Raw genomic sequence first — 26100 nt, forward strand, 5'->3', positions numbered from 1 at the left:
TTCGGAGTCGTCGGGGTTGTGTGGTGTCGACGGTATTGGCGTCGACGAATCTTCGGCCGCAATGCTTCGGGGCTCCGTTGAAGGCTTTGGCGCCGATGCTGCAGATCCCGCATTCTTGTGCCGATGCGTTGAGCTAGCGGCCTTTGGGTCGTGGCTTTTAGTCGACTTTGGGTCGGCCGTGCGTTTACCGGACGGCGCCGTAGCAGCGCCCGAAGGCGTCTCAAGAGGTTTAGGTGTCCGCGCCGGAGCAACTGAGGTCGACGGCTGGTGGACGGCCTTCTTGGAGGAGGGTTCTTTGTGCACCTTCGAATCAACAGCCTTCTTTGACTTTTGTGGGCCGGAGGGCGACGGAGTCGATGAAGGAGCAGGCTTCGTTATTTTTTGTAGGACGTCGGCCATCTTAGGTTTTGTCGAGTCCGTACGTTTCGGTTTCGTTTTCGACTGAACGTCGGCCATCTTGTGTCCCGTCGGATCCGAAGGTTTCGGTTTCGAAACGGGCAATTGCGGCTCCGCTTGAGTGTCCGTGGCCGGGCCAGAAGGCGGGGCCGGGGAGAGCGGTGCATGGTCGTGGGTAAGGCCGAGTGGCGATACCGTGACCTGAGCCTCAATAACGTAGACCTCGGGGCATAGCTCTTCCTCTGAGCTATCTTCCACGGCCCCATAAACTTCTTCGTCGTCCCCTACCTCCTCGAAGTATTCAAGGTCTGGGGCCTGTCCTCCGATGTATTCTTCTGGATCGGCCAGGACCTCCGTCGACGGTGGCGAAATCTGGAGATGATGGCTATCGCCTTCCTCGTCGGGGTCGCCGAAGATGTTGTCGGGTGCCGGGGTCGCTCGCTGGGCCTCAAGGCGCACCGCGCGCCGAAGCTTGAGCGTCTTCTTGGACCTGAACTTGGAGCGGGCCATGCAGTTTTCTTCGTTGTGGTCCGGCGAAAGGCATTTATTACAGACCGGATGCACATCGATGTGTGGATATTTGGATCCACAGACGGGGCAGAACTTGAAGGGGCTCCGCTCCATGTTAAGTTCGTCGGGTCTTGCTGCGACGAGAAGGCCTCGATGTCCGAGGAGTTAGTCGACTCCGGAGATATCCGGCTTAGAGAGCCGGACGACGCTCGAGACCGTACGCAAACAATACCGACGCAGGTAACGAAGGCCTTTTGGCCTTAAGATGAAAGTTTATCGGTTCCGACACGGAGACGTCGAAACCACATCCGAACCCAATGGCGGAAAAAAACAATCTGGGGATGGAGTCGATGCCCATGCGCACTGTAGTCCAGGGGAGAAGCCACCTATCTCGTGATACTTCGAAGACTCTTCCAGGACAACAATGTGCAATCATCCGGACCCAACACTAGGCGGCGATCTATGCATCAGATATGAATTCAGCAGCCCACATGCCTCGAACCTTGTAAGCCTCCAACTCAACCCCCCCCCCCCCTCTTCAAGAAACCATCACTTAAGGGCGCAGAACCATCCACGCGCCAAGAAGACTACTTGCCTTTTACCAGAGACTACTGGGGAATCAACCAGGTACGGGTGCTGACCCCCCTTTGTGCCCCAGCACTGTCCTGAATGAACTACTTGCATTCCTGACTGAACTGCCACTCGGAGCGCCCCCACATCAAGTGCCCTCAAGCGCTTCCCGGCGCTGTTCTGGCCCACGCGCTATACAGTCCACGTGTTTGCCCCCGTAGCGCTCTGGGAACTAAGCGCACTGCTCAGGGTGACTCACCGCCACGGCCCGGAGCCGTTTGCGCCCTCCTGAGGCGCCGAGGAATCTCCCCTGTGGCCGCGGCGTCAACGCCGGTATCGTGTACCCCCCCCTCGGCGGCCCCCGTGTGCCAGGAGAGGGCCGCCGGAATCCTCTGCAGGCCGCGCTGGGTGGGAAATCACCCGGCTTCTAGACCCCCGGCGCTCCGGTGAAGTGTCGCCTCATCTTGTCACCCTCGGCAGCCCCCGTAGGCCAGGAGAGGGCCGCCGCATCAAGCGCACCAGGCCGTGTTGGGCCTGAAGCCTCTGTGGCTCGCATCACGTGACGGGGAGCACCGCCGCGTCATCGGCAGCGCCCCCGCCACAGCCGCGCAGCCAATTGCTGCCTACACCGGACCTTCTGCTGTGAGCCCCGGCGCCCGGGGATGCCCCATCTCGTCGCAGAGGGGGCCGTGGAGCCAGGAAGCCCCCTCCGATTTGTCCCGAATGCTGGTCCCGCCTTGCCCTCGGCGCTGGTGCTCTGAAGCTGTACCTGCACCGCGCCGGGTCGAGTGAGGCCCCGGGAGGGCTGAAACCCCTCTTCTCGCTTAGAGTCCACGCAAGGGCCCCGGAGGGCCGAAGCTCACAGGTAACCCCCGGGGAGGAGGGCGGAGGCCGGACAGGGCCCTGAGTTCGCCCCTCCCCTGGGGAGCATTGAGACTGGGCCCCATTGGCCCCAATGAGCCTCCCATGACCAAGAGGCCTCAGTTAAACCCACAGATGCCTCAGTATCGGTTGACTATGCATGCCTGAAGCCAGGCTCATACTACAGTAACTGTACATGTCTGATTACCTGTTTTAAGCCTGCTGAAGAAGTGGTATAATATTTCCCGGTATTGAATTTCTTGCAGGGGCGGGCTTCTACGAATCCTGATGGGGTTACGTTATGATACTGATTGATTTACTCCATTGATATTTCGATGACATGATTACTGGTATTGAACTGTTGATATTTAGAAGAGGAAACGTTCATAACTGCTTCTTGAAATGTCAGCCCATGGTTTATGAAAGTACCCCCTAGCCTGCTGAAGAGTATAATGCAACAGGCTGTGTTATTTGATGTTTTGCTCATCTGATGAGAATACCTAATGTACCGCTTTAATGAAACACCTTAATAAGATGCTAATGAAATGCTAATGCCCGAATTGTTTTGATCTAAAGCCTATATAAAAGACTTTGATTTTCAATCACAAATACAGGTGTGGTCTCCATTATTGCGCCCACCTATTGTCTCAGTGGATGAGTGTGTTGTGTAGCTGCTTTACACGTAAGCCCCTGGCTGCCTTCCTGCTGGAGCCAAGCTACCCCCCGGAGAACTGGTGGTCCCAGTTCTTACAATTGTGGACTCCACATTAGGCCACACATTTATCCCACAGTCTGGTGTAAATGGCTACATGGAAGATCGCCTGCCAACAAAGATGACATCCACAACTTTGGATGGCAGATCATAAGCAAACGGTGTCGGTTTGTATTTCCTCATGAGCTCTCACCACACCCTTAATATTCATATTCCTCTTGAATGCAAAGAGGTGCCTCAATGCATGTGTCATTAATCAATGGCCACGGTTTTTGAATGATCTTTTTGATATCGCCGCTAAAGGGAATGAAAGAGCTCACCCTCACTATTCTGCTCTGTGAATTTTCTCTAGTCTGCAGGATAAGTAGACTATCCCTGCTCGCTTATGTGCTCTGGTGTTTATTTTCGTTGGGTAACCCTTCTTTATCAATCTAGCTTGAAGGAGTTCTGCTTCCTTAAAACTGTCTTCCTCCAGGGAACAACTGCTGCGTAAACTGAACATTTGCCTAAAGGGTAGATTAACCATGGGGGCACGTAGGTGGTAATTGTTGTATCTCAGTAGAGAATTAGTGTCTGCAGGTTGTAGAGTGGTGTACAGAGTACCATCTATGTGCTTACAATGAGGTGAAGATAATTGATTTCTGTCTTGTCATAGTATAATGTAAACCTAAAATCGGTCCTAGATTATTACGTCTAAACGGTCTGCCTCTTCTCCATGCCATAGTAGAAAAATGTAATCTATGTACTGCTTCAAGGACCGGATCCTGTCTCTAAAGGGATTACACCAATCAGATGGAGGTCAACATGGCGAATTTAAACCTACAAGTCTAAATAAAAACTGTCATGATCACCATAAGGGTGTTAATCATCCCCATGCCCACCATCATCCTCTCTGCATAGTGGCAGCTCTGATCAGAATTAGAGCCAAAATGATAATAGGAGCTTCTGTAGGTGCTGTAGCTCTAGCTGAGGTATAGGATTAGAATGAGGTTATATGATGGTCGGTTGCCCTTGTATTGTATTGTATTGTATTGTATTGTATGTTGTTCTTGTATAGCGCAACTGCCACCCTGCGGGTATCCTGGCGCTTTGAAAAGACAGAAGATCTAGTCAGATGGAAGCGACAAATTGAAGACTAGGTGGGAGGACGCCGGGAGTTCAGACTTTGGCAAATAGCCACGTCTTTAAGCTCTTTCTGAAGCCTATCAAGGAGTCAGCTTGCCTAATGTTCTGGGGCAGCTCATTCCACAGCCGAGACGCTGCGGTGCAGAAAGCTCTACCTCCCATCAGGGATCTCCTAACTCTGATGGTAGCTGCTAGGAGTAAGCTGGAAGAGCGCAGAGACCTAGTGGGCTTATACCAGGTGAGTCTTTCCTGCAGTGGAAGAGGGCCCGTACTGTGTAGCGCTCTATTGACAATGCACAGAGATTTAAATGTGACTCTATCCCTTATTGGCAGACAGTGTAAATCTCTCAACGCCATTGTAGTTGAGGAGCCGCGGGGTCTATTGAGTGCCAGTTTGGCCGCTAGAGACTGGACTCTCTGGAGCCCCTGCAAGATGTATAAAGGGGCACCCAGATATAAGGAGTTGCAGTAATCCAGTCTGGCCAGAATTACACTCCTTACCACCAGCGGTCTAGTCTCGTCGGGTAGGAGGGGCAGAATCTGTCTAAGCGCTTTGAGCAGGCCAAAGCAGACACTAATTGTTTTATTAGTTTGCGATACCATTTGGAGGTTTTTCGTCAAACAATACTCCCAAATTCCGCACGGTCTTGACTGGGATGCAGAGATCAGCTCCCGGCGAGAGCCTAATCTCGCAAGGTAATTGCTGGCTCAATTTGGCCGTTGCGCAGTAGACTACCTCCGTTTTCCCCTCATTAAATTGGAGGGAGTTTGCATTAAGCCAATCGGAAACCCTACCCATGCATTTCTGAAAAGTATCCATGGTCACCGCATGCTCCCCTTTCAGGGAAAACACCAATTGGGTGTCGTCAGCATAGTTAATCAGATCGATCCCATAAGATTTTATAATAGGGATCAGGGGCTGCAGATATATATTAACGAGAACAGGGCTGATCGACGAGCCCTGTGGCACCCCATGGTGGACCAGGGACTTAGGGGAAGCGAACAGTGCCAAAGTCACTACCTATTGTCTGCCCAACAGGTAGGATTGTAGCCATTTCAGGGCCTTACCCTTCACGCCCAGTTTCTCCAGCCTACTTAGTAGGACTGCATGGCTAACCGTGTCGAATGCGGCTGACATATCCAACAACACTAGTACTGATGAGTTGCCGTTGTCGGCTCGCATTCGCAGGGTGTCCATCATGGTTGCCAATGCATTTTCTGTCCCATGGCCTGGGCGGAATCCAAACTGATCCTTATCTAATAGGCAGTTATCTTCCAGATAACTTGACAGGGACCTACTAACAGCTTTCCCCAGAATTTTTGTGGGGTAGGGTAGGGGAGATATAGGCCTAAAATGGGCCGGAATTGTTCGGTCCAGCGTAGGTTTCTTAAGTAAGGGAGTTACCACTGCCCGTTTCCATACTTCTGGCACTACTCCTTCCTCCAGGGATTGGCAACAGATCAAATGCATCCAGGGGAATAGCTCTGGGCCATACTCCTTCCAGATCCTATGAGGAAGGGGATCTAAAGGAGACCCTGAGGATATACTGAACGCCAAGCTGGTGAAGAGCTCCTCTGTAAGAGGAGGAAAGCTCTCCGTAGATGATACTACCAGTGGTTCTTCCTCAACCATCTGTGATGGTACATCCTGGCTGCTCGCCTTACCCTGAGCACCCCCACAATTTTAGCAATCTTTTCTTCAAAGAAGACGGCGATTTTGTCGCAAAATTTTTGTGTTGCAACCACCTTATTGCTCATGCAGGCAGGGTTCGAAAGGTCTCTTATGATATTAAAGAGCGTTTTAGTGCCATTTGGTGCCTGAAGTATGGTAGTGGCATAGAAAAGTGCCTTTGTTTTAGCAATGGCCTCTTTATACTTACCCTGCTCTATCTTTAACAGTCTTTTGTCGGCCTCTAAGTAGAGTCGTCTCCACTTCCTTTCTGCCTGTCTGCACTGATTACGCAGGGATTTCAACTCCTCGCTAAAACAGGGGGCTGAGGGTTTCCTTCTATTCTTTATCTTTTTCAGGGGGGCAAACTCATCAAGGGTATCTATGATACGGTTACAGTAAACATGTTAGTTCTGGCCCACCGAGTCCTCTGGGTCAAAGAATATCTGACTGGTAAAAATAGGATTTACTTTATCTCTTGGTAATTTGGACCAGTCCCTACCCTTTCGATAGGTTACAGGGCAGGCATTTCCATTCCCCTGGATGGGTACAGTAATCTGAAAGTGGACCAAGAAATGGTCAGTCCAGCATTGAGGTAAGATATCGATCACCTTTGTCTCAGTCTGGTTTGCAAATATCAGATCCAATACATGTCCGCCTGAATGGGTTGGTTCCAGTATCAGCTGGTCAAAGCCCCAATTCCCACATATATGCTGTAAGTCCCTCAAGTGATTCCCTAGGGTCCAATTGTCCCATAGGTTGAAGGCCCCCAAAAGCAACATTCTGGAGTTGGTCAGAGCGAAGGCAGCGATAGTATCAAACAATGCCTGGTACTGCGTATCCAGGCCTGGCGGCCTATAGCAAATCAGGCCGGTCAGGATTCTTTCTTTAGGTTCTTGCAAGGAAAAACCCAATAGTTCTATGCCTACCACACTATTAACCTGTAGGGGGGAGAAGTCCCACTTATCCTTGTAGATCACCCCCACCCCCCCACCTCTTCCCTGGGACCTGGGTTTATGAAACATCTTATACCCATCTGGGCAGGCGAGGCCCAACTCCACTGAGGAGTCCACATTAGTCCACGTCTCTGTAACGAAGCGGGCGTCCAGATCCATATCTTCTAGCAGGCTTGACACCTCCTGGTGGTGTTTGATCAGGGACCTGCTATTAATAAGGCCACACCCCAGGGTGACAGAGGACTGTGACAGGTTTTTTGAGGCCCGCCCCTTACCCTCTTTCCTATGCTCAATAAGGATTCCCTGGAATACCTTAATCCGGCAGCATTCTTAGCGCTAGGCGCGGCCGGCACACGGATGGGCGCAGACGGGCTTATCTCTGGCGCATCTCCAGCGCGTCGTTGCACGCGTTCGCTGCGCGCCTGCATTGGTCTGCTTAAATAGACAGGCAGTTGCAGGCAGCCAACCACTAGAGCGCTGACAAAGATGGCGCCGGGGTAAATAGTATTCCCCGAGTCCAGCTAAAGCAGCGGAGTGCGTTTGGGCTAATTATTATGGTGCAAGTAAGAGGACGTGAATTCTCCAGGAGTTAGAAGGTATTTATTTAAAAACAGATGCGAGTACAAGTCCCACTCGATTTCAACCTATACATTTTAAAAGCCTGTAACTTATGGAGCAGTAGTATTTTTAGCAGCAATACAACACTAATAAGTAAAAAGATTAAGTAGAGCTCGAGCGAGCACCACCAACACACAGCGTTTCAATCAGGGTCTGTGTCTTTCCAAAATGAAAAGCGCGCCGGCACTGCCCTCCCTAAATAGACAGGCAGTTGTAGGCAGCCAACCACTAGAGCGCTGACAAAGATGGCGCCGGGGTAAATAGTATTCCCCGAGTCCCGCTAAAGCAGCGGAGTGCGTTTGGGCTAATTATTATGGTGCAAGTAAGAGGACGTGAATTCTCCAGGAGTTAGAAGGTATTTATTTAAAAACAGATGCGAGTACAAGTCCCACTCGATTTCAACCTGTAAATTTTAAAAGCCTGTAACTTATGGCAGCAGTAGTATTTTTAGCAGCAATACAACACTAATAAGTAAAAAGATTAAGTAGAGCTCGAGCGAGCACCACCAACACACAGCGTTTCAATCAGGGTCTGTGTCTTTCCAAAATGAAAAGCGCGCCGGCACTGCCCTCCCTAAATAGACAGGCAGTTGTAGGCAGCCAACCACTAGAGTGCTGACAAAGATGGCGCCGGGGTAAATAGTATTCCCCGAGTCCCGCTAAAGCAGCGGAGTGCGTTTGGGCTAATTATTATGGTGCAAGTAAGAGGACGTGAATTCTCCAGGAGTTAGAAGGTATTTATTTAAAAACAGATGCGAGTACAAGTCCCACTCGATTTCAACCTGTAAATTTTAAAAGCCTGTAACTTATGGCAGCAGTAGTATTTTTAGCAGCAATACAACACTAATAAGTAAAAAGATTAAGTAGAGCTCGAGCGAGCACCACCAACACACAGCGTTTCAATCAGGGTCTGTGTCTTTCCCTTCCATAATTTAGTAGTGCAACTTTGGTCGAGATTGAGCTGAAGCCGGTTCAGGGTTAGACATTAGAACTAGAACCAGATCCTCCTTCAGCTGCACCTGTACCAGTGTTGCAGAGGGAGAGACTGCTGTGGGTCGTGGAACTGGAGTGAGTCTGTACCAGTGCCGGTACGGAACCAGGAACGGGTACCAGAAGAGTCAGACCGTGCGGATCGGCAAGCAGTAATCTGACTCACAGCCCTTGCGGAGCTTTTGGACCCAAAGGCACCCAGAGAGACCAGAGAGTGACACATTTCTGCTAGGCTTGGGCGGTAAATTTCGTTCCGTTTGCGGAATTTGAGTAATTTCGCGTTCCGCGGAGAATGCAAAATTGCCCAAAATTCTACGTTCCGCAACTTCGCGAAATTGTGTGCTTGTTCGCGTTCTCAAATGCGTGTTCACGAGATATTTCCCCCCCCCCCCCCCCCCCCCCCGAGCACGCAAACAGCTATTGCAAACAGTAAAAAAGCATTGCGAACAAGCAATTCCGCGTGTTCAGGAGGGGGCGTCATGCCGTAGAACACTGGAGTTTTCTGTTATAGGAGTCGTCTGCCGATGAAATTGGGAACGGAACTCCCTAATCCACATCAGAAGGCAAGGAAAGAAAGGAACAGATGTCAGTGTGCAGGAGTGATGCTTATACGTAGTTTCGCTCTGTCATTTTTGGGGGCGGTATGGAGCCAGCATGAAGCTACATAGTACCCCTTAGCAGCACGCAGTAGTATTGCAGAGAAATTTTCAGATCCCGTCTGAAGCCTGGGGAATATTTTAAAGATCTCTAAAATGTAGAGCAGAGATTCGCATCAGAAGGCGAGAAAAAAAAAGAACTGACATCAGCACGCAGGAGGGACGCTTCAATACCCTTCAGCTCCATCGTATGCAGGACAGTACTAAGCCACTACAAAGCCACAGAGCACCACCTAGCACTGCACAGAAGCACTGCTGCGAATCTGTGGCTAGAAGTATCCATGAAGAAAGACAGATTTCTTCATGACTTTTTATCACTGAAATGGATTACTTGTGGTGACTGGTATTAGGGTACCTCTCCTTAACACAACAACTAAAGAGTCAAGGAGCTAGATGGATGACATTGCTCAACAGATTCCAGGACAATTTATACATGCCATTCTGTGATCCCGTTAAAGGTCCTTCTGATTTTCAGCTGCAGTGTTACAGAATCCTGGCACAGCAACCTTACTCCTATCTCGTTATGTGGTATTCATAAAATGTAACTGCCAACCATTAATACATGGACCTCACTAGAGAAGCCCTCTGAAGTGAAAATACGCAAGAACCTTCACGGTGAAACACAAATGTAAACTCTGCATTAATCAAGGATAACCACGGTTTCAAAAACTTAACACCACTTGAAAAGGATGGCATGTCTTTTATCAGTTTTAAAATTCGCTGGATAAAAAACGAGACGACAAAAGAAAACGTGAAGGGTGCTGGTAAGGAAAAAATATAAGGAATATGAGTTATTGTTAAGTAGATCGTATATTGTAGGGAAGGGGTAGTATTAAATGGAATAGAAAAAATGTGATATTTACCAGGGATTTCCAAAACCCCTCAAAAAGAAACCATATTATTTGCAAAAGTAATTTAAAAATTGTAATCTGGGTTAATGACCATAATGACCATAATTAAACTCAAAGTGATTAATTAACCTGAATACAAAAAAACTCATAGCACCCTTGAAAATACCAAAGACAATGGGTTTGGAGAAATCTCTTTTTTGAGGAGAGAGCGATTAATAGGAGAGGGATACAGGGAAATTATAAACCAAACAGTCGGAGTTGATTATTTTGGGAAATATTATTTGGGTGAATATCTGTGTCATTTCAGATTCCATTCGTCTACATTCCTTACCCGCCTCCGGTGGACTCCATACGCCACCACTGCCCCCAGGCCCAGCAGTGCTCCCACAACCTTCCATCTCTGCCCTCTAGAGCTGCTCCGGGCTTCACTACTTTGCTGGCGGTGGGCATGTGACCCCCAAGTTGCAGAAATGCAGGATACGTCAACTGTGGCAGGAGTCAATGACCTGCAATGGAAAATAAAGGGAAAAAAATAATCACCCCGATTGTGCCTGTGGATCAGATTAAAACAGATAACTACCGATAGGTGCACTCTTATGGTAGAATACATGCACTAGGTCCAAAGAAATCATACAAATTGGGCGTCCGCATTATCTATGGTGTTAACAAAACTGTTGAAGTCAGAAAGCACAATCAAAGAGCTCGCACTCAGCAGACCTTACTGGTGTGGGGAGTGCAGGGTACAGTTTGTGCAAGTTGTTTGGTTAACGTTCGAGTAGTGGGCCCTCTGGTTGCAGTTCTAGACCCCCAATGACCGCCTAAGGTCTATGGAATAGGGCCAACACTCGGACCTTTTTGGCGAATTCCTGTAGATTGAGAGTCGAATAGACCTATGTGGGGATCCAGAGCTATCCTCCAGGCCATAGCATATGAGAAGGCAGTTAGAAGGGATACAGACTTTGTTCCACATTAGGTGACTGATTCAACTCCAGCCCCACCAGCCTTTCAAAAGCACTGGCCTCACAAGTGACTTCTCTAGCCCTACGAGATAGGTATTGGAGTGAGTCAGCCAAGGAGTGACGAGTCTAGCAGACTCAGGCCTGCCATCAAACGTCTTTGTAGGAGCAGTCTGACTCAGTAGTAGGGTGCCAAACTCACCTGTAGGCGATGGAATCAATACATACAAATAATCAGTCAGCTACAGTACAGATATAACGTATGGAAAACTGCAATACAAAACCTCCACAAGACTGGCTTCAAAGTTGTTGGCCTTCATTTTGATGAAATGTGAAATCTTAAGTGTTACTTTTATCCATCCTCATGCAAGAGCCCTTAAGGAATGAAGTTAGCGAGAGTGTTGAATTTTCATAGTGTCTGGGGTGTGGTGCACTATTACTAAAGACTGTTAAGCGCTTATTTGTCTAGTTAATTCAGATAATAAACAAGACTTACACAGTTAATTATGCATTTTCTGCAGAAGTACATTGTGTTTTGTGAAAGGGAAAAACATTATGCAAAACTTGTTTCACAGCAGGTGAAAGAGATAAGTGAACGTATTAGAAAGGGCTTGGGATAAATATTTACAATGCACACCTTTCCTGAAGGTCAAGCAAAACACATTTTTATCAAAAACTCTTTTTTAATTGGTCAAACCTTGAGGTACTCTGTGGATACAAAAAGGGATTTCATAGCTGGTAGGTGTGAGTCGGTCTTTTTCAAAGATATTAAAAAGACAAAGCTACAATAGGAAATTAACTTACAAATAGATTTGATTTATGGGGAATGGATTTTATGTTACAGTATGTGAAGAACATAAGTAGGAATCAACTTTTTAATGCACACAGTTTAATTATGTACACCGACTTATCTCACTAAGGTTTTTGAGATAAGTGGGGCTAATGTGAAAATACTTGTATGTGTTCATGAGAAGTTTGAAGAGTGCTAGTTTATAGACTGTGAGTAAATATAGCTCTTTGAGGTGCCGGGTGGAGTGTGTGCTGGGAGGAAGGTTGAGGGTGAGCCTGGCCACAGAGTTTTGTATGGTCTGAAGCCTTCTGGTCAGTCGAGCATTGATTCCAGCATAGAGTGCATTGCTGTAGTCCGGACTGCTGGTGAGGAGGGCTTAGATAATGGTCCTGCGAATGTTGGTGGCCAGCCATTTTAAGAGCTTCTTAACCATCTTGAGTGTGTTCAAGCAGGAGACAGACTGCATTCACTTGACCTGTCATGGTGAGTTGAGAGATTACTAATCCGAGGTTCTTTGCATGTGTTGAAGGGAGAATTCGACTTTGAGATCAGCAGGCCACCAGGTGGAGGCTCCGAGTTTAGTGTCTTTGCCATAGATGACTATTTCTGTCTTGTTTGTGGTGGCAGAAATGGAAAGCAAAAGTTGCTTCCGGTTTGGAGACATGGTTGCAAGGTGAACGAAAATTGTCAAGGCCAGAAGCTGCAGCATCAGTCACACAGCAAAGGATGATTGGTAAGCCCATTCATTATGAGGATTGGACTGTACGCCTAGCCAGACTGGATGCTAAGTCTGATGTCATGAACCCCCTGAAGTACAAATACTGAAGGAGCCAGAAAGCAGGTTGAAGTATACTGAAATTAGCAGAAAAATATGCTTGCGGGTAAGGTAATGATTATGGAATAATTCCCAAGTGAGCTTGAGACTTACTTTGTTGATATAAAGCATTAGTATATTGTTGGGTCCCATATATTGTAAAAAAAAAAGAAATAATCTCCTGCAGCTTGTCTTTCAATAACTTTTTTTATTATTGGAGGTTTCTTACAGTTGTATGCTTTTTCTTTATTTACATGAAAATTGCTCAAACAGATTGGAAAATTGTTGATATGCTATATATAATATCAAGTTGGTTGGTGCTTTTGCTAGTACAGATGATACGTAGATAGATTATGATTTGCAATTTTTATTGTCCAACATAAGTGGAGATATAATCTACGATGTAATCCTCGACAATGTCTAATGTACTGTCCTGATGAATAGGGACTAAAGAAATATGAAACAAAAATAGATGTGAGTGAGGCTAATATTCCCAGGAGGCTCCCAATGTAGGATTGTTCCCCAAATTCAACCTACCCAATGGGATGACTGGAAGCTCTCTTAGGTTTGGGTGCATACAGGTCATGTTTACTATCACACAAAGCATAACACCATACAAAAAACACTGTAATCAAGTATTTCACATCTATAACAGTGATGAGCAATTATCATGGACATCCATCCAATATCACAAAAAATGATTCACATCCCCATAACAGTTCCAGCTTCCTAAATTCGTCTAATTATCTGCATCAGTTTACAACTTCTGATTGGATAATGTGTTTTATTGTATTTCGGTCCATTTTTAATTGGGTTCTATCTGGATGACATCAGCGAAACCACTCACATCCCAGCAACACATTTTGGTTATAGTCACTACCGACAACAAGCATTTGCCAAGCAATCAGTCTCGCATTTGTGAAAGTTAGAGCTATTGGCATTGTAAATGACAATGTTTTTTACTTTTATTTGTTTGTAGTGGAGTGGATGTACGTTGTTTGCAGCGGAATTATATGGTTTCAATTGGAATTGTTAGTTGTGGAATTGTGTGGGGTGGAATTGTGTGGAATGGAATGTATTTCGGTAGTGGAATTAAGTGGCATGGTGAATACATAGTGCTGAGAGATGTATAAAATAGACAGAAAGGTAGATTGAGAGGGATAGGTAGTTTGTGCATGAGTGGTGAATGAACTCCAGACAGTGTAGTGTAAGCAGTGTGTGAGAAAGAAAGAAAGAAGGGGAAGAGAAGGGTATAGACGCATAATGAGGTTGCGCTTGTGTATGCGGAAGATACTAACAGAAGAGCAGGAGGGTGTTTATTTGAGGTCCAGATTTTTTTTAATGTTATGGTAACAAAACGGTGTAGATAGTGAACCAATATGAGAAATGCTGGATTACTGTGTGAGAGAGAGTGATGTGAGAGAGAGTACAAGAGAGTGTGTGAGAGAAAGAGAATGTGTGTTAAGGGAGACCAATTCGCTTTAAGAAAGGGGTGGGGGTGGCGAACAGGGGTAGTGAACACATGTACATGTATGCATACTGACACATCCGACATTTTATAATTACTCATGTAACATGGTGGGCAACTATTTTAAATCAAGAAATCGGAAAGGTAAAAAATCAACGGAGTGTGGCATGGAAACAAAGCAATTAAAACTAGGGATTGTAAAGCTCTACAATTATTACAAGCCCCCTACCGCAGTGGTCCAGGACATACTCAGTCCAAGGACTAGCAGTAATTGAGAAATGTACAATAAGTGGTCCTCTGCCAGATAAGGACTTGGTTCTGAGACCACAGGCCAGGTTTGAAAAAGCTGTTGTTGCATGGGCAAAAACGCATAAGAGTGTAAATAAAAATATGAGTAGATACAGCATGTTTCGAAGAGACCGCACACGCGATGCCTAGGCGAGACCTAAAAAACTGGCACCACAGGGGTACTTAAAGCTGGCTTTATCATGGGAAACTAAACGTCAATTCTTAAGACTGCACCCTGGACTCTTTGGTGCAAGTGAAATAGTCCAAAAATGGAAATACAAAGTCTCAACTCAGGCTGCTGCTTTTGTCTCTGCTTCAATGAGTCACTTGGGCATGTCCTATGTGTGTGCTCAGCTTTTATTTGAGAGAGAAAGAAACTCCTCGGACCATCTTTTCACAAATTGCATATAAGGACTGGCCCAGATGCGACGGATGGCAGGTTAACAGCCACAGTTGTCAGATTTATGGCCAAAGTCCTTGATACAATGAACACATCGTATGATATTTATTCAGATGCTACACTGAGTCATGATAAGAGACAGTCTTTTATTTACTACAGTGATGTATATTTAAGAAATGTATTTCTTTTTATGATTTTTTTACTTTGTTGAGCATTTAATTTGGAATGCTTTTAATAAAGTAGCTAATAATGATTATATATAGACCTGCATCCTAAGGGTCTGCCAGCGACCTCTGCCCAACTGAAAACCTACCAGCAAGTAACAAGGAGGTACCCCATGCCGTGAGACCGGGAGCTACAGCACCAGGCTCTAAACTGCTGGGTGAAATAATGAGTAGGCGCCATTCCTAGCTGTGCCTGGTCCTGTGGTCATGGGAGCAAAGAGGGCGAGCAAAAGATGGCACCACTCTAAAAGCTCCTGCGTCAAGAGGGCCAGTGGTGACACATATTGCACTACCTATTTCCGGTGCCCTTCAAATCTTGCGTGAGGTGGGCAGCCGGAAACACATTTGCTCTTTCTGCATGACCCCTTTGTATCCCCTACTGTGAGCTAAAGAGTCTCAAAAGCAGGGGAGGGGTAGGGACCATGGAAACCCCAAGCCTACCACCATGCCTCCTGTACCTGGAGAAGCGCTTAGTTCACACTGTGGAGGAGTGATCTCTACATGCAGATCAGTTAACACAGGTTACTGTCAGTAGAAATTGGTTTTCTGATATAAGTGCCCTGGCAGCAGCATAGTAAGATGCTGGGTTTGAAAAGACCAGGATAGGCGGATATAATTCACGATGAATCAGACAGAAATGGTTCCATTCCTTAACTAGAAGCCAATGAAGTGCCTGAGGTGCCACAGAGACAGGTTTTCTACACCCAAGACTGCAGACCAGATAGGTCCCAAGTCCAAAGGCTCAGTGACTTGGTGACACTATTAATAAGGAACCCAAAAAGATAAGACATACAAAAATCAGTATGGAGTAGGACAAGCTCCTGCAACAGTGGAATACATACAAGAGGGCCGCAAGGAGTGTCCTCAGAACTTTGAGTTAGGGGAACATGCAGCTCATCAGCGTACATATTAAGTGTAGAGCGCTGCCCTGATCTGCGCCAAGGCGCATCTTTAACATGGTTCACCTGGTGCAGGCCTGATCAGTGCATACTACAGGGAATGCACTGCCCCAAGGGCAGCTCGAACTTGTACCTGCCCTGAGGGCATTGCATCAGTGACAGATGGCCTGGCTGTTTGAATCAGCCACTCCGTCTTTTACAATGAAGGCGGGCAACACACCCTACTTTTGAAAAGGGGACAGCACTCCCTCTGCAGATGTGTGCAGTGAGGTACTGAACCCACCTGCAGATAGATGGACCCACTTCTCCACATTCAAAGGGAGCCTTTCATGGGTGCACTGACTGTGAGTTATCTCTTGTAGTACAGTCAGAGAGCCTCATAACTGCTTCTTTGCTTCTGCGACTATAATGGTGTGTGCGCAGAGGCATAGTGTTTTCTCATTTCTACAGGGACACTCCCGTATGGAAATGAGGGAATGATCCTTTAGGATTGTGCGCTGGCGTGACCTGGGATACAAAATGGTCTGTGCAAGCATCTATGGCCCCTTCTTTAATGCCAAAGTGCACTAGGGGATGTGAGGCAGTGTGCGCCCACCCTCCTCCTGTTATATTTACAAGTCCCTTACCTGGGAGTTAATTAGGTGCTAACACCTTATTAAGGATGTATCCCTTTGGGATCAGTTATTAAGGATTTAACCCTTTGGGATCCCTCACTTATAATGTCTGACGTCGAATCAGATGATTCCCAAGCCCCGGCCCCACTCCCAACCCTAATGAGGAGCTTATTAAAAAATGAATACAAAAAGAGATGCGCTCATGCATGAGAGAAACCATCAGCCAAATTGTTGCGGGTCAAAGACCCCTACTTGAAGCTAACAACCCCACTGCATTTCAAGGAGGGCTCATTGATGATTTTAATAAATATAGGGGCAAAAGGTCAAGGAAAACCAATAATTTAGAAAGGGAGAGCCCACTGATCACAGTGGAAGGTCCAAGCACCCCGAACCTATTGGAAGGCTTACGCACTTCACACCCTAAAGGAGGACTAACCGCCTCAAACTCTAAGGGAGGCCTACGTGCCCCAACGACAGCAGGTGTCCATAGCGACTCAATCTACCCGGATGCAACAAGCGGCACACTTTATCCAAGTGCTCTAACTGACCCCCAATTAATTGACATTGATCAAGGAGCAACTGAGTCTATGGATGAATATTTCCTCTACTTGGATCCAGATGAGAACGACACGAACTTTGCTCTTTCAGAGGATGAACTTGCGTCTTCCTCTAAGGAAATAATTATTGATACCTTAGGTGGGGAAATGTTCTTCCCACTAACATACAACATCCTAAGAGCTCCCAATGGTGGCCTCAGAACCACGTGGCCAAGTTTATCAAGAGGTGGTTAAGAAACCCCGTTGAGAGAGACACAAGAAATATCTTAAAGGCTGAATGCCCAAGACCCATGGTTCAAGATAAAATTTGTCTCACTCCAAACTTAGACCCAGAACTTATTAAGTGCTTATTTAAACTGGCAGAGACCCTAAGAAGGGGATGGAGCGCTCTCCCAAAACGTACTTGCCAGGAACGCATGCTCGACATGCTAGGTCCCTTGTGCAGAATGATTGACCTAATTGAAGAGAGCCACATTAACGGCTTCTCCAAACATCGACTTATTGAGGGGATGGAGCCAGAGGACATTAATCCTCCTCGGGAACGCTAACGCAGCAATTAATATCGAAAGAAGGAAACTTGTCTTATCCAAAATTGACCCTAAACTCTGTGATATGGCCGAAAAGAAACCCTCTGTCAACCCAAATTGACTTCTTTTCGGGGAAGACATGATCAAGGGACTAGGCAAATACGTGGCAACCGTCACTGCACTGGATAAGGCGCAATCTAACATGCGCAGACTTTTTAATCCTAGTGTTTTTGTCAGGGTCGCAGAAGGGGTTGTTCTTCCGGCCGTCCCTACCAAAGACCCTTCTTCAGACAACGGGGTTTCGGCCGTCCCTACCAGACCAATCTCTCCTTCTACCCTCAGAGAGAAAGACCCTTCCATTCAAGAGGCTTCAGAGACAGAGGTCAGACCGCCTTCCAAAACTTCAAGTAAGTACCAATTCACCTCATCCTTCCTTTTCAACAGGGAAAGTGGGGGGTCGCCTAAAACATTTCTTCTACACCTGGGAACAAATTACCCAAGATCCTTGCGTTCTAGAAACTGTTCAGGGTTTCAAAACAGATTTCATAGAAAACCCCTAACAACTTAACAACACCCAACGTGTTAGACCTGACCCAAGAACAACAGTCTATTTTGGCAGAGGAAGTGAACTCCATGTTGGAGAAAGGGGCAATTGTAGAGCCCCCCTGGGAACGCTTGAATTTCCTCAGCAATATTTTCCTGGTGGAGAAGAAGGACATTGGAGATCTGTAATAAATCTCAGAGAATTGAACACATCTCTCACCTACAGACATTTCAAGATGAGAGGTATCTATCTCCACAGGGACATGCTTTTAGAAAAATGCTGGTTAGTGAAACTAGACCTAAAGGACGCCTACTTTACAATTGCAATCGCGCCAGAATCCCAGTCCTTACTCCAATTTGCTTAGAACAATCACCTATACCAGTTCCAAGCTCTTCCCTTCGGTCTCTCCTCTGCCCCCTGGTGCTTCACCAAAGTTATGAGGGTCATCGCCTCAGTCTTGAGAGAAAGAGGAATCCGCCTTATAATTTATCTAGACAACATTCTCCTCATGTCTCAAGACCACTCTCAAATACTGAAAGACTTGAATACTACCGTAAGCTTAATGGAAAGTGCAGGTTTTATTATAAACAGATAAAAATCGATCATGACACCCTCAAGGTTTCTAGAGTTCCTGGGCTTCACGGTAGATACCGTGAAGTCTATGCTGTTACTTCCCCCGAAAAACAAAAGCAATATTCGAAGAGAGGTACGACACATTCTGAAACAAGACTTGTTAACCTTAAGAGAACTAGCCAGACTCCTGGGCTTCCTCTTATCCCCCATCCAAGTTATTTTCCCGGGTCCTTTACACTATCGAGCCCTCTAAAGGCTGAAGGGCAGAGACTGTCGATCTGGCCTATTGTATGGAGACAAAATTTGTCTAGACACAGAAGCCAAGACAGAACTGACCCGGCGGTTAGAAAATCTGGACAAATGGAATGGCAAAGCCATATTTGGCATTTCACCGGAATTTGTCGTTCAATCAGATGCCAGCCTTCATTGCTGTGGTGCTTGCTTTCAGGATCAGAACACAGGAGGCTATTGGTCCTATTTGGAGAGTACACACCACATACATTTTCTGGAGTTGACCACTGGGATATATGCCCTAATGAGTTTCAAGCAATCCCTTCAGAGCAGGTCAGTCATTCTCAAGATGGACAACATGTCTGCCGTAGCCGACATAAATCGCCATGGGGGCACTAAGTCGCCAGACCTCTCCAACCTAGCAAAAAAACTATGGATGTTCTGCCTGGAACACTGAATATCTTTAAGAGCAGAATACCTTCCAGGAAAAAAAACAATGTTTGTGCGGATTGGAATTCCAGATTCCTAGTAGATCACACCGACTGAAAGCTGAACGTCTTCAGAAGACTAGATTACCTTTGGGGTCTCTTAGAAGTAGACCTCTTTGCGAGCAGACTGACGTCCCAACTACACAGCTACTTCAGCTGGATGCCAGACCTGGGTGCTCTGGCAGGGTATTCGGGGATATGCATTTCCCCCCCTTGCAATGATCCAGCGCGTCCTACAGAAATTGAGGATGGAACAATGTGCAATAATCCTAATAACACCCTTCTGGCCGTCCCAACCATGGTTTCCAACAACCTTGGAATTAGCTTCCGAAATTCCCTTTCTACTCCCAGCTTCACCAGGCCTCCTAAGAGACATAGGCAGTTTGGAACACCCCCTACTCCAGAGCAGGACTTTGAACCTTCTTGCCTGGAAAGTGTCAGGAGAGCCAATGAAATCTCTGACCTTTCGGCACAGGCTTCTTCTCTCCTCCAAGAATCCTGGGCCTCTGGTACACACTATAGATACAACAGCATCTGGAAAAGATTGGTTCGTTGCTGCTTGGAAAGGAGCCTGGATTCCTTGGAGACTCCTATCGTACGTGTAGCAAACTTTCTTGTTGAACAATTTGAAAGAGGTCTTAACTATAGATCTATTATCGGCTATAGATCGGCCATTTCTGCCAGTCACTCCCTTTTAATGGAAGAACTAGAGGGAAAAGCTCAATAATATGTAGAATTATGAAAAGCATTAGGCTTAAAAGACCACCTAAACCTAAATATGAAACACTATGGGACGTGAAATTATTACTTGATCTATTTTTTAGCTGGCCAAAGAACAGTCTGCTAGATAATAAAAATCTCTCTATTATACTAGCCTCTTCTCCTATACTTAATATCCTGTCGGAGAGTCTCGGATGTTAAAGCATTAGAGATAACTAATAGATCCTATGAAGCTTCGGTGTCAGATTTGAAATTATCAAAAGAACCAAAACTATGTCTGACATGATTTTTTACCCAAGAATCAATGCTTGCAAAAAGTTGTGTGTGGTAGATTGTATGAAGGAGAATTATCAAGGATGAACATCGCACCACTAGTGTAAACCGGCTTCTTATTTCCTTTGTTAAACCCTTCAAACCTGTCTCCTCTTCCTCTATTCCTAGATGGGTTAAACTGGCTATGCAACTGGCAGGCATAGACCTTCAGAGATTTTAAGCATATTCTTTAAGAGGTGCTATGGCCAGCCAATCCTTTTGGAAAGGAGGTAAGTTAGACGATATTCTTAAGGCGGCCGACTGGTCCATTTCCTATACCTTTGCGAAACACTACTGCAAACCTTTTGATCACATGTCTGATGTAGTTTTACCAACATGCATAAGGTAGACTCCGGTCTTGTAATGAAATTGTGTGATTCTCCTATTACCATGACCTGAGAATCTGGATTTCATTAAAGACACAGAAGCTAACATTATCCCATCCCTTCCCTCCTGGGAGTGGACGCATAAACTAGAATGTTAATAATTTACTTTATTGCCTTTATTTGAGCATTAGAATTAAAAAAAAAAAAAAAAAAAGATGTGTAATGAGGGAACAACTCATTTATTTCAATGTATTATGTCTTATTAATGCACTATTTAATATCCTCAATATTTTCCCTTTTACATTGGGCTTATTAGTGCAATCTTTTTTATATTTTCTCCTTTTTCTGATAATTTAATTTAAATGGTTCCTCCACAAGATGCAGGATCTTACCTGGAGATTTAAGACTTCCTCCTCTTCCTTCCAAGCAAGTCTCGAATTAATGCTTTGTTGTTCCTTTGGAATTCACCAGTTTCTAATGAAGAAGTTTATTTCTTTTCTTCATAGTTGAACTTTGTTTTCATTGCATTTAAAAAAGGCACATCTATCTAGCCTTGTGTCCATTGTAACACATGAGCATTATATTCTAGATCTTTACTTTTGTGATGTATAACTTTAAAATGGCTGCTTAAAGTTGCATTAAAAGAATTGTGCATAATGTTAGCCTCCGTGTGGACTTAATGAAATGCAGATTCTCTGGTCATAGTAATAGGAGAATAACAATTTTCTAGTCAATCATATCAAAGGCAGTTGAAAGCTCCAGAGCCAGCAGATGCCCAGTCAGACTTTATCCTTGTTGGATAACAGTTTGTCAAAAATTATCAGGAAACCAACTCGCTACTGGAACTGCGACAAAAACTTGTCTGTTTCGTCCAGAAGTGTCTTAACTCTCACAGTACCTTGTTGCTACTCTTCTGGAGGTTTGCCCATTACTTTTGAAAGTCTATTACAAGACAAGGAGGCTACATTATGCATTAATCCTTTAATGCCACTCACAACAGCCGCTTACATCATAAAGGAACAACAAAGAATCAGATGACATCACGCCAACAATATAAGCCATGAGCAGGAGTAGAGCTGCCTCTTTTAAATGCGGCTCACAACAGATAAGTACTCGCTAACTTCTTATCTACCATTATTGTTAATTATTTTCTTGCATATCTTATTATGCCTTACTGATGTTTTATTGTATTTATACATTTATGATATATATCACCTTTAGGCTGTAATCGCTGTTTCCACAAGCTTATTTCAACCCTTTTAACTTAACTCTCGACTTCCAATTTATGGTCGTCGATCCCTCATGACCCTCTCCCCCTTTCATTTCCGTTAGGTGCTTGTTAGGGTTATCAGGGCTTTTCGGCGTTATGTGATCCCGGCGCGTATTTTACCTTTGTCCTCATTGATTTAATCACCCCGATGTCCTCATATTATTGTCGTCCTGCTTGAAGCCTTTTTGAAGGTAAGCCGATATTTGAAGCATTTCTTAGCTCCGGGCTCCGTTAGACCCCTCCAGCGCGAGCTCGTGAATTAAGGCGGAGGAATGTACCTTGGCAACGGCGGCGCGACGTCGTATGTCTCCTAAGGCCCATTCCTCCCTCAACATGCATCGGCCGCTCGAGCGCATCGGTTGCCCTTCGAGACTTTTGCCGACTGCGCTCCGATCAGCTGTTTCTGCCGTTAGGATCCTTTTGGTGGCATTTTCAGCGTTTTAACCTGCATTGAGTCCCCGCTTTTTATACAGATAAACCAAGGCTGTACATAGGTTTTGATAACTTTCGACCTCATATAAAATAAAAAAAAATAAAAAAGAGGGGGAATTTTACTTAATCTTGGGGATATAGATTAATTAGTAAACACCTTTATTTTTAGACATAGTCCTTTTAATCCCCTTCTTAGATAATTAGTTTATTAAAATACAAAAAAAAAAAGAAGAAACCTCATTTTAACAAATTAGTGTTATATACCTACCTACTTACCTGCCATGTCTGACATGGAATCAGACGATGCAGTGGCTAGCTCGCCTAACCATAATAGCGATGCATTCAAATCCTTCCAACAAAAGGAAATGAGATCTTGTATGTTAGCTACATTGAGAGAGGTCATGTCCAATAAAAGATCCCTTCTCCTTGATGACACTCCTTGTGACCCCGGAGCCGAATATTCAAAGGTCAATAAAAAAAAAAACACTGCCTAAGCACTGAAGAAGGTCTCGCTACCTCAAATGACATGGGAGGGTCCAAGCACCTCAAAAGGTATTGGAGGCCCTAGCGCCTCAAAAGGTAAGGTTGCCCCTCGCGGAGGAGACGTGCTCCCCAACCGTGAAGGCTGGCGTCTGACTCTAAAACGAAGTCCGGAGTCGAACCGAAGATAGCCCTTCCATTCCAAGCATCTAAATTGTCCAGCCACCAAGAAAGTTCCAATCTGGCTTGTTCGTCCAGAGAAACGTGGTCTCCGTACCAAAGTCCGGATCTGAGAGCTTTGGCTTTCACTCTCTGAAGAGCACGGTAGTTCAGCGGACCAGGGAAGATAGCTTGGATTGAGGAAGAAAGGAGACCGAGAAGTCTGGCTAATTCCCGGAGGGAGAGAGACTGTTGCCTCAGAGCAAACCTGATCTCTTTGCGAATTTTGGCAATCTTCTTTTTTGGGAGTAAGAGGAGACAGCTGGAGGTGTCCACAGTGAAGCCTAGGAACTCCAGGGATTTGGTGGGTAAAAGGATGGATTTTTCCCTGTTTATAATGAATCCGAGATCCTCTATGAGGTTCATGGAGGTTTGCAGATCTTCTAAAATATGTGCATGAGATTGGGACATGATGAGGATATCGTCTAAGTAGATGATGAGACGAATACCTCTGGCTCCCAGGATGGATACTATCATTCTCATCACCTTGGTGAAACACCAAGGGGCGGATGAAAGTCCGACAGGGAGGGCCTGAAACTGAAAGAGGCGATCGTCCCAAATAAATTGGAGAAAGGATTGATGTTCTATTTCCATGGGTATGGTGAAATAGGCATCTTTTAAATCCAATTTGACCAACCAATCTTCTTGGAGGAGAAGGTCCCTGAGCAGATGGATACCATCCATCTTGAAATGACGATAGACGAGGTATTTGTTTACCTCCCGAAAGTTTATTACCGGTCGCCAACCCTTGTCCTTCTTTTCGACTAGGAAATGGGTGCTTACAAAATTCTTTTGAGCCCATGGAACCTCGATTATAGCGCCCTTCCTCAACATAGAAGAAACCTCTTCTTTGACGATTTCTAGGTGTTCTAAAGGAAGAACCAGAGGTTTGGGGGTAACAGATTGATATGGGATCTCCATGAAATCTATTTTGAAACCCTGGACTGTCTCGAGAACCCATGGGTCTTGTGTCAAGGAGTCCCAAACGTGAAGGAAATGTTAGAGCCTGCCCCCGACCTTTGGAGGGGAAGAAGAAGGAGAAGCACTTACTTTGAGTAGTGCTGTTGGAAGCACGACGTGCGGGGAAAGCCTCTTCCGCGTGAACCTCTTCCTCTCTGTGGGTAGTATTGTCTGTTGTTGGAGGGGTAGATGCCTCTACCGGTTGAACCTCTTCCTCTTCCTGATGAGAAGTGCCGGAAATTTCCCCGGCCGGAAGAACGGCCCCTTCTTCCGGCCTGACCGAAAAGGTTTGTAGGAAAAACTCGTTTCATGTTGTTTTGAGCTTTATCCAAGGCGGTAAAAGTTGCAACGTATTTACCAAGCGTTTTTATCATATCCTCTCCAAAGAGGAGGCCATTTGGCTTACAAGAAGGTTCCTTCTCAGCGAGATCCCCGAGTTTGGGGTTGATTCTATTTAGGACAGTCTTCCTTCTCTCAATATTAAGCGAGGAATTAGCGTTCCCAAGGAGTACTATAGCTCTCTGGCTCCATCCCCTTATTAGATTTGTATCAAGGGATGTGTTAGAAATGTGGGGCTCCTCGGCTAGGTCAAGGATCCTAGTAAGGGGGTCTAATAGGTCAAGAAGGCGATCCTGACATCCTTTAAGAGCCCTTTCCAGGCCCTTCCTTGGATCCTTGCCTAATTTGAACAAGAACTTTATACGGTCGGGGGCTAGGTTTGGTGTCTGACAAACTTTATCTTCTATGTATTGTCTAGGACACTCAGACCTCATGGTGTTACATGATTCTCTCTCTAGAGAGTTCCTTAACCATTTAGTCACGAACTTAGCGACGTGATCGTGTGGATACCACCTTGAGCTGTTAGGGTGGGAGATATTGTTCGGGGAGAACATTTCTCCACCCAGAGGGTCGAGGATCGCGTCCTTTGAAGAAGGGGAGGAGTCTGCCTCTGAAAAAGTGTTAAGATCCAAATCGTCAATATCTTGCTCATCAAGGTCAAGGACGAATTCATCGTCGGGATCGTTGAAGAACTCGTCTTCATCAGAGCTAGGATCAACACGTGCACTGTCTTGTGCTGCTTAGGGCACCCGCCAAATTTGTGCCGCTAGGGACACCCAACCTGTCTGGACCCCCTCAGAGTCATCTCACCATATAAATTTCCTAGAATTGACGGCTGGGCTCTATGCTTTGATGAGTTTCAGGCACTCTCTCCAGGGCAGGTCCGTTCTCCTGAAGATGGACAACGTTTCTGCAGTCTCATATATCAACCGTCTCGGTGGTACGAGGTCTGCCGACCTATCAGACCTGGCCAAGAAACTCTGGATGTTCTGTTTGGAACACAAGATCTCTCTGAGGGCAGAATACCTCCCAGGGAAATCCGATCTCTCAGCGGATTGGAACTCGAGATTCCTTCTAGACTTCAGCGATTGGAAACTCGATACCTCCGTTTTCAAGTCCCTGGTTCACTTCTGGGGTCCCTTCGATGTGGACCTTTTCTCAAGCCGTTTGACCTTCCAACTCCCTCAGTACTTCAGCTGGATGCTAGACCCGGGTGCTCTAGCTGTGAACGCTTTCCTCCAACCTTGGGCTCCTCTCCGCCCCTACGCCTTTCCCCCCTTTGTGATGATCCAAAGGGTTCTGCAGAAAGTGAGACAGGAACAGTGCTCCCTGGTCCTGATAACCTCTTTCTGGCCGTCTCAAGCTTGGTTCCCCACAGCTCTGGAACTTTCTTGCGACGTTCCCTTCCTGATTCCGGCTTCTCAAGGACTCCTTCTAAACGCAAACGGAGAAGATCACCACCTGGTTCTCTCAGGGAATCTGAACCTTCTTGCCTGGAAAGTGTCAGGCGATATAACCAATTGTCTGGGCTTTCGTCATCTGCGCTCACACTCCTTGGAGAATCTTGGGCACCTGGAACACACTACAGATATAATAACATCTGGAAAAAATGGTCTAGTTGGTGCTTGGAAAGGGACTTGGATCCGGGGGAGGCTCCTATCGTCAACATAGTCAATTTCCTGGTGGAACTATTCGACAGTGGTCTTTCCTATAGATCCATTAACTGTTTTAGATCTGCTAATTCCGCAGGACACTC

General features: G+C 45.9%; 1 protein-coding gene across 4 annotated transcripts in view; it reads right to left on the reverse strand.

The window, feature by feature from the left end:
• LOC144828247 (sulfite oxidase-like) overlaps positions 1–26100 on the reverse strand; it is a 393607-nt gene that overhangs the window by 52616 nt on the left and 314891 nt on the right. For all 4 annotated transcript variants that reach the window (XM_078686329.1, XM_078686324.1, XM_078686328.1 and 1 more), the window contains one exon: positions 10245–10419. In XM_078686329.1, the coding sequence (XP_078542455.1) occupies positions 10245–10419 (175 nt within the window). The remainder of the gene's footprint in view (positions 1–10244; positions 10420–26100) is intronic.

This window comes from Lissotriton helveticus, chromosome 1_1 (assembly GCF_964261635.1).
Source record: "Lissotriton helveticus chromosome 1_1, aLisHel1.1, whole genome shotgun sequence".
NCBI classification, from domain to species: domain Eukaryota; kingdom Metazoa; phylum Chordata; class Amphibia; order Caudata; family Salamandridae; genus Lissotriton; species Lissotriton helveticus.